Here is an 8,740-nt window from a genome sequence, read left to right as displayed (position 1 = left end):
ACTTGAAACCTCTTGGTGATTAAATTGTCACTTCTATAATTTTCCTGCAGGAGAACATGAATCTCGCACTTGTCTTAAATAAACATCGCCTTCAATTACTAAACAATTGGCGCGGTAAAACGCGATCAGCAAATTGTACCAAAAAGGACCGCTACGGCCTGTTGTCACTGCATCTAAAGAGTTGAATCCAAGAGTAGCACCATAGAGGACTTGTTTATTCGTCGTGACACTCATACATGATGCGAAACGCAAATCTTTATTAGTGCGAATGATGACACGAAGTGTGTCGCTAGCAATGGCGGTATATTGATCGGATGATGATCGAAATAATGTAGACAATCTGTTTGAGCATCGTTGTAATAATTTCTGATGTGATTAATCAAACCCTTTGAAGCCTTGTCTTCCTTGTAGGAATGTTAGTGCGTCAAGTAATGTTGACGATGATACGCTTGAAACTAACGTTGCAACATGCTTTTTATCCTTACTCTTGATCGGCGCAGCCGGTCGAAAATCAGACTGGCGTAAATGCGCATCAGCGGCCACATTAAGTCATCCTGGTCTATATTCCACGAAGAAAGATAGCCACATCGACATTCTTTGTGAGAGGTGTGGACTGTTTACGACCGTGCGTAAAGACTAATGGTCCGTGTAAAAGCGATGAACGATCTATCTCATAAGAGTTAGCCTTGAAACTTAGAAGTTCCTCGTCACCCACTGGGTAATATACTCAGCTGATAAAAGCTGACTCGACTGATATCAGACGACGCGCTCTGCACCGTCTGTGTCATATTGCAGTACGCACAGCTGATTGCAAAGTTTATTTCGTCTTAGACCACATGAAATGGTCTTTCTCGGTCTGCAACCGCCAAGTTCGGCGATTGCATCAACCTTTGCTCAATACTCAAAGGAAATCCGACAATCGTCGTTCCATGACATTTTATTACATTCTACTTTAGTAAATAAGAAAAATGCGCTGTCACTTCGATAACTGCGCGACAGCAAGGACGCCGCTAGGCCAAAGAACTTTCGTAGTCACTTTGCATCGACTGGCGCAGGCGATTCGGTGACTACCGTGATATTTTTAAAATCAGGGCGTACGCTCACGAACCAGATTATCGAATGCAGCGGTTATACAGTTCTTGAGGTTGGCGTCCAGCTTATTTTTAAGCATAAGTGCCGAACCCTTTCGGATGTGGGTACGTTGTGCTACAATGTCCGACTCTCCGTTCATAGACCGGCTATAAACGTATACATCGTACAAAATACAATGGTACGAAAACCTCGCACCGATCTCAACAGATTGGTAGCACATTTGTTCTTACGAGGGACATTTCGCTATAAACTGCGTCAGTACTAGCTAACCTGCACTGATAACAGTGCCTCCGATTACATCACGTAAACGACGTGCAGGGGAAGGTTTCAAGCAGATCAGAAGTCTTAGCTGCTGAAGGTCAATACTTAAGGCTTAGTATAGGGAAAAATTAAACTGTATTCATATACTTAAGTTCTTACGTAATAATCTTCCTATCTACTGACGCTAATATATTAACTAAATAAAGTATTGCGGATCCTTGCGCAACGCTCATTTGTGCGCTTAACAGCGATTGCCGGGGTTAATTTAAGTTTAAATCAAGCAATTATCAGAATTGTTGTCTTGTAGCTTTACTACTGAGTAAAATCATTAAATGTTTATAATTATAGGGAGACGGGGAAGGGGGTGTTCAATTAGCAAGCACTTGATTGGCGAGTCATAGAAAGAGCGACGCACGAGAGAGAAGTTGAGCTGGTAAGGTACATGCATGTTAGTTAGTCTTAGGAGGTTACAATTTATCTACTTTTGCCTCTGCCAATTTTGCAAAATGCATAATACCAATAAGATGCTACTCTCATAAATACAGTGAAGGTGTGTGGCTATACCGATTTCCTTAAAATATAGGGAATATATGTGAGGGTGTCCAGGTAGCAGAAGGGTGTCTGGATAGCAGCACCCTAATTTTATACGTCTTTGTTAATTTCGTATTATAGGAAATAATATTTAGTATTCCTCTTATAGAAAATGATGTTTATGTAACGGAACACCTCGTCATATTTGTTGGATGAAGCAGGGGTATTGTATTTGGAATTTCTGTTACTTTTTCTTTCAATAAAGTTCTTGTTACATGGATTGTAGCCGTCTGTTTCGGAGTATTATTGTCCAGATGACTAAAATGTTTCAACCAAATAAGACTTTCAGTACTTGTAAGGGGCAAACATCGGTTGGAAAACCTTTGTTGTAGTACATTCACTTTATGGGTAAAATACCCTTTTATCTCATTTTAAAATAATTAGATACTTAAATCCCATTTATTGGGATGGGTAACAAATGTGGTCGCCGCCAGATAAAAATCTGGCGGTCAAAATCTATTTTTATTAGCTATGGTAAGGTTTTTAGATCTAAATAATTAAATAAAGTCCTCTTGATCTTTAAGCGTTAAGTGCCTTCCAAAGGCTTGCGCATTGATCTGTAAGAGATAGAAGCCTTTGTAGGGTATATCTTCTTGGGCACTAGTTGCCACTTGGTTCTACGAACTCCTGAGTCCCTTGAACTAGGATTCCTTAAGCTTTAATAGCTTGTACGACTCCTTAAGTTGTTAAACTCATTAGTTCAATTAAACTAAGTGACTCTCTGAGTCGGAAAGTCTTGCTCTGACTTTAGGAGCGAGGTAGCTCCGCTACAGTACTAGTAAAGTATTTTGTCTTTGAATATTGTTAATAACTGCAGCCACTGCTTGAATTACAGCGGGCTTGCCTGAGCTAAGAAATCGCGTTTGATGTTTTGATGGCAGATCTACAGAAAATCGCTTTTTTCGATGCGATCTTGAAGGAATGATGTCAAAAATGTGAAGCCTAAAACATGGAGAGCTTCTAGCTCAACTTTCCACGGGAGTGTGTTACTGAGCCACATTTGGACTTCATTCCTAAACTGTAAATTTGCCTGCAATTACAAAAACGTTAAGGTGACTCTGTATACCTAATCGTTTACATCGAACCTGTATAAAGCCTGCTCGCAGTAAGGACCCTGCCACAGCAACGTCTTTCCGAGTTAAAGCTTGGAGGGATGATATTGGCAGAGCCAATGCCGCGATTTGAGAAGGCCGAACACCAATCCACTTAATGTCAACAGCTACACGCAGAATGTAGACAAATGAGGTTGATCAAAGCTACAGAATAACTGAATTACCGTATTGAAGCGACTCTAGCGGCATCCGCGCCGACCCTAATTTATACGTAAGCTGTAGAAATAAGTGAAAAGTAACTCCAGTGAGCCCTTTTTTTATCCTCACCATAATGGATAGACCAAAAGGATTGCAGTCGCAAAGCCCAAAAACGGGAATATGCAAAGCCTTAGTTAGAAAGCTTAAAAACACTCTTATCATAGAAACAAAATTAAGAGACTAGGTGACGATATCTTTTGTACAGACATACCTCGTAGCTAGATCTGGATATCCCCGTCCTGTGATTAAAATGCTCGGAACTATCTTGAAAAAATTATCTTCTCTAGCTCAGGCGATAAGCTGGTCAGCAATTTTAAGGAATTAAACACCTGAGATTTTGTTTTAATACCTTAGTCGATTGAAAATTCCTGAAATGGACACCTCATAAGCAAACTGACTTCCAAAATGTCAAGTGTAATTTCGATAATATTGTTTCTTACCATCTTTTTCAATGACGAGAATGCACTTTGCATCGCTCCTTCTAATTACAAACCACAGTGAATAAATAGCACCATAAAATACTCAGCGATCAACAGATTATAAAAATTACACATCCACTAGTTTCAGGTGCAGAAGCTCTTGCGTTATTGTAACCTCTTCCCCGCTTCCAAAATATATCCACTTTCCGTCTCGCTACAAGCAGCATCAAGAAAATTCAATTGTGACTTTACAGCTTGCACACGTACCAAAAGGCTCACGTCCCCAGTGAAGGAGCCTTTAGTTGCAGCGACAATATTCATAGATCCCCTTGGAACACCTATAATACTTCCAGCGTCTATCACGAAGTTAACGAGTGTATCACACACAAACTTTCACACACAAACTTCACCGTTATTTTTATCACGAATAGCAACCACATACCCAAAATAGCTTCGTCAGCTTCGCTTTGTCCCTTAAAAAACGGATGAAGGTAATAAATATCTCTCTACACAATTACAGAGTAAATATTGCACGGCAGCAGCCTAACAATGCAATAATCATCATTACCTGAGTTGCAGTTTTATTTTCTGCTATTAAAGCATGCACTGTTTGCAATATCAGCCAAATTCCAGTGTACTTCCTGCCACCCTGTCGATTCTATAGTCCACTTTGAATGATCTCAATAAATGATGGCAATTTATTTACAGTATCACCAGCTTGATTATGCGAGTTTCATTTCCGTGAATTTGCCGCGCGTTTTTGTGATCGTAGACCATTGCTGATGAAATGCGCTTCAGCTGCATAACATGTTATTACGACAGCACGTTTTCTATTCACTTTAAGCACTTACTCCTTCAAAGTCCAATACTTTTCCATTCTATCAGGATAGGTATGTCAGTCATGGTTGACCACTATTCAACTAGATGGCACTGTCCGTACCGACAGAGATTCCAGGAATTCTGCTGCCAGCTCCTCAATACGCCGCAAAACCTATCAATCTCATCATCATTGCCCATAATGACAATCCTTTTATTTGTAGGGAGGTATTAGCGTCCTCACAGTGGATCTACGACATTCATCTGTCATCATCGCTGCTGCTATTTATCAGCTTTGGATTTAAAAAATGGAAATCTTTCTGCAAACTTCAACTTTTAACAAAATTAATTCCTTATGCCTTATGTATGCATAACCTCTGTTCAATGTATGTACGATCAGCGTAGTTGCTCTCGCCAATGTAATGGAATATGAAGTCGTTTACATCTCAAGCCGCGTGTGCCCAGCTAAATTAAATATTGCCGATGAAGCAGATTCCCTCAACCGACCAGCCTAGGAGCATTCAGCCGCGTTTGCAGTCGATGTAAGCGCTAGTTCGTCCACTTATTATTGCGCATTCAATGCAGGAGGCTGTCACGAGAACTTCACAGGAATGACAGTTCTGACGAGAGAACATGCCAACTTTGCAAATCTTGGACTATTAATGCATGCGACTAGTTACAGCAAGGATCTGTTTCGTCAATCACAGACAAATCACAGACAAGTCGCGGTCTGGACTGCGACTTGCTTGCTATGATGATAAGTCTTACATGTCGATCGTGACCGCATTGATATCGCGTTAGCAAAGCGTGCTATGTAACGTGATGCAAAATTCTTAACATTATTTGAGCTGTGCTTAAGTATGTGGCCCGGTGTCAGCGCCAGCGCCAGCATCCAAAGCTGTGCAACAAATTCGAATTATTTTTTCAGTATGAAACTGGCATTACGTATACAGTGTGTCTATGCGAATTTGGCGTTTACAAAATGGCATTTGTGCAAACTATGTTTCTTGCTAAGTATAAGCAGCAGTCAGATACAGCACCAGCCTACGCCATGAATTGTTTTAACACGATACTCGACTCACCCTAGAAAAAAGTACGATAACTATAAGCAGGAGATACCAATGTCGCAGGCGAGGCAAAAATGGAGCGTGTTTAAATATTTTATGAGGGAAATCTCAATTAGGTGGGCGTCTTTGATAACAGTGAAGAGCGCGCACATGGTGAAATAGCTAGAACTTAGTTCGAATTGGCGTTGATAGAATGTGGCGAAATTATCGAGTTCGAAAGTCACTAGGACGGGGTAAAGTACAGCAGAACGCATTGAAGTTTGAATGACCTGTATAAACCCCAAGAAGCGGGTTTATGTGACCCTTGCTCTGGCATTGCTTGCGATGGTTATTATATTGACGATATTAAGGGACTGATACTTCGGTTGTGCAACACGAATTAGTAGCTAGGTTAAAGAGGGAAATTGACAAGGTTGCAGCTGCTGCTACCACGGAGTATTTTTAAGAACATTAAGAAGCAACTACGCCACGAAAATGCTCTTTAGCAAATTAGGAAGCAATTACGTCATAATAATGTTTTTCAAGGCACCGAAATGCCTTTAATTAAATCTTTGTCGTGGTGTGACACTCATCGCTGGTAAAAGCGTGCCCGTTACATGTCGCCAAAGGTGGCCATATCCACAGCAACCTTCTGCAGGAGCTCATTTGTCTCCTTTTCGGTAAGCTGGCGGTGCACGACTTTACCGTCAACACTCCGCGTGACAGTGGTAAATTCAAGCTTCTCTGCGCTGGAAGAAGTTGAGTCCATAGTTTTATTCATAACCTTGACCAAAAATGCCAGTGCCTCATCCACAGTCATACCATCCTCATACTCGTTCTTAAGCATGCTTTTAGCGGCACGATTGTTAGCACCAATGGCAGTAGCTTTCCAGCCGCCGTAATTTCCACTAGGATCGCTATGGTACAGCTGAAAGCCGTGGTGGCGATCCCATCCAGCATATAAAAAGGATACGCCAAAGGGGCGCTGGCCACCAAACTGAGTGTATGCCTGTTTGTAGTTGCAAATGGTCTGAACCAACTGCTCACATGGCTCCTTCTCCTGGTACGCTAGCTCGTAGCGCTGAGCTGATAGACGCGCAAAGCTTACTAAAATATTAGCATCAGCAGTCAAGCCAGCCACTGCGCAAATTAGGTGGTCATCGAGCTTGATAGTCTTCTCACTTGTCTTGCTTGGCGTCAGCAGCTTTGAAATCGTCTTCTTCTCCGCTATTAACGTCCACAATATCAGCTCGGCAATGTAGTGTGTATAGTATAGCATAGCCTAACCTGCAATAACGATACCATCCTTGGCAAGGATACCAACAGCCGATCCTGCGTTGTTAATGGCTTCCATAGCATACTCCACCTGGAAGAGGCGGCCTGTCCGTACCGAATAGCCGATATTTAAGTATAACATGGCAAGAAATTGGATTTGCAATATAACACGATCACTAGCAGTAAGTTCAACCGCACCTTCCGGGGAAAACGTGGTCGTTCGGCCGTCGTATCGTCTTGACATGGAGGCTTTTGGGTGCTATGATTTTTGTCGTTTGAAAAAGAGGGGGGGGCTTTGCCTAAGATTAAACTTTTCGACCAATAAATTTACTTTAAATTGTAGCTACTCGTGCACGGATCGTGGATGAGGAGATGTCGTTTCGGAACGAGGACTCTGGCAGTGGCACAAAAATATGGCGAAATACGGGTGGCACGTGCTTGTTCAAAGTTTCCTCGGCACTAATGAAGCGGTTCTCAAATTTTTGGTCGAAGCGGCCAGCTACCACGAAGGAGCAGCCGTTCCGGGCAATGTAGCTCAAAGCCAATACGATCTTGTGCTCATCCATGCTGTAGTAATTCTTGCTTACAATGCGAATTGCCGTGTCAGTACCTATAACAAATATACAACCAGGGAATTGGTCGGATTTCTGTTGAAAAAGCGCGGCATTTGTGACCAAGACGGGCCATGCACCTAGACCCAAGGCATTTTTACCACTGAACTGCGCGACTCTTGTCGATACAGTTCTCATGTCGATTGCACCCTTGTCTACATTAGCAATTGCAAGCTCAAATGCCACAGGATATTCGACACCGGTTCGTGCTTTTACCAGCTGTTGGGCGGCACGTGCCAAACCTATGTGACCTTGGTGCACTGGGTTGAATGATCCTGGTAGGATCAGACCGCGGAAATCAAACTCTTGAACGGCAATAATTGGATTTGAACCATCAGCACTATGTTGTGAATCATCGGGTAAAAATGCGACGCTCACAAGTTGTTCCGACTTGTTGCTTTTGATATCACGTAGCGGATCGTTTGAATGGGTGATGTCTCGATCTGAGCTCACCTTTACGACACTATCAGCTCCGCTTCGCGCTGACTTTAATTCGTCATAGAAAGAATTGCAAATATCTGGATCTACATTAGCAGCTTTTGCCAAAAAGTAAATAAGCCAGCGGCCTACAATTTGGTCTTCCTCTATCCTAGACCGCCCCAGCGACTTGTCCAGTAAGAGGTGGTATGTTCGAAATTGCGGAAGTAAAATGTTGTTGTTCTTGCTAGCCGCTTCAGCATGACACACTGATAAGAAGCACTCGTGTGGACCCACTTTAGAGTAGTTAGTTGCTAGTGCAGCCGTGCATGCAATTCCAAAAGATGCGCGAAATCGCTTTAATGCACTAATTAGGGTCATCTGTTTATTATCCGCATCTGCTTCTTGCCGCAAGATTTCCTTCCCGTGCTTCCAGGCAGCTAGCGCCATGCGTTCTGATGTCTCTGCCGAGCAGAATTCGATCTTTTGAGACAAAGAGGGTACAGAGCTCAGATACGATTGAAGACTCGCGCGCGAGTAAGGGACAGCAAAGTGCAGCATAGTGGAGGAGCTACCAGGAATAAATAGGCTTTCAGCGGCAGAAATGCCACCACCAGTAACCACTGCTACAACCTTCACATGCGGCTTGCGGGCGTTCAACGATGACACCAGGCGCTCCAACGTTGACATAGTTAACTTCGTATTTTGAAGCTTTAGTTTTAGGGAACCGGTATCCATCGACAGGGACACTGTAACAGGGGTGTACTGTTACATAAAATTATTATCTTTACGCATAACAAAGGAGAATAAAATTAGGCCACTGCTATATATAAAGGGAACCGGTATAACCCCCCCCTTTGGAATTGCCACGTCTGTTTGTTTTGATTAAATATGAGAAATTT

At 42.4% G+C, this 8,740-nt stretch overlaps 3 protein-coding genes across 3 annotated transcripts; all 3 read right to left on the bottom strand.

The window, feature by feature from the left end:
* Positions 1 to 2,369: 2,369 nt before the first annotated feature.
* On the bottom strand, positions 2,370 to 4,763 carry CCR75_006509 (uncharacterized protein; the record flags this gene model as incomplete). The annotated part of the gene is made up of 13 exons (XM_067964579.1): positions 2,370 to 2,974; positions 3,030 to 3,163; positions 3,221 to 3,272; positions 3,324 to 3,408; positions 3,466 to 3,514; positions 3,695 to 3,735; positions 3,805 to 3,887; positions 3,941 to 4,029; positions 4,116 to 4,179; positions 4,242 to 4,331; positions 4,388 to 4,471; positions 4,614 to 4,664; positions 4,734 to 4,763. The coding sequence occupies 13 exons, from the start codon at positions 4,761 to 4,763 to the stop codon at positions 2,828 to 2,830; spliced, it is 999 nt and encodes a 332-aa protein (XP_067815040.1). The 3' UTR covers positions 2,370 to 2,827.
* Positions 4,764 to 5,403: 640 nt separating this feature from the next.
* On the bottom strand, positions 5,404 to 7,054 carry CCR75_006510 (uncharacterized protein; the record flags this gene model as incomplete). Its single annotated transcript, XM_067964580.1, has 2 exons — positions 5,404 to 6,762; positions 6,823 to 7,054. 2 exons carry the CDS (start codon positions 7,052 to 7,054, stop codon positions 6,149 to 6,151), a joined length of 846 nt encoding a protein of 281 aa, XP_067815268.1. The 3' UTR covers positions 5,404 to 6,148.
* An 88-nt stretch (positions 7,055 to 7,142) lies between these two features.
* CCR75_006511 (uncharacterized protein) lies at positions 7,143 to 8,528 on the bottom strand (the record flags this gene model as incomplete). The annotated part of the gene is made up of 1 exon (XM_067964581.1): positions 7,143 to 8,528. One exon carries the CDS (start codon positions 8,526 to 8,528, stop codon positions 7,143 to 7,145), a length of 1,386 nt encoding a protein of 461 aa, XP_067815266.1.
* Between the last annotated feature and the right edge of the window lie 212 nt (positions 8,529 to 8,740).

The sequence above is a fragment of the Bremia lactucae genome, linkage group LG3, assembly GCF_004359215.1.
Source record: "Bremia lactucae strain SF5 linkage group LG3, whole genome shotgun sequence".
Taxonomy (NCBI): domain Eukaryota; phylum Oomycota; class Peronosporomycetes; order Peronosporales; family Peronosporaceae; genus Bremia; species Bremia lactucae.
Note: the sequence above shows the minus strand (reverse complement) of the source record. Positions and strands in the feature narration are given on the sequence as shown.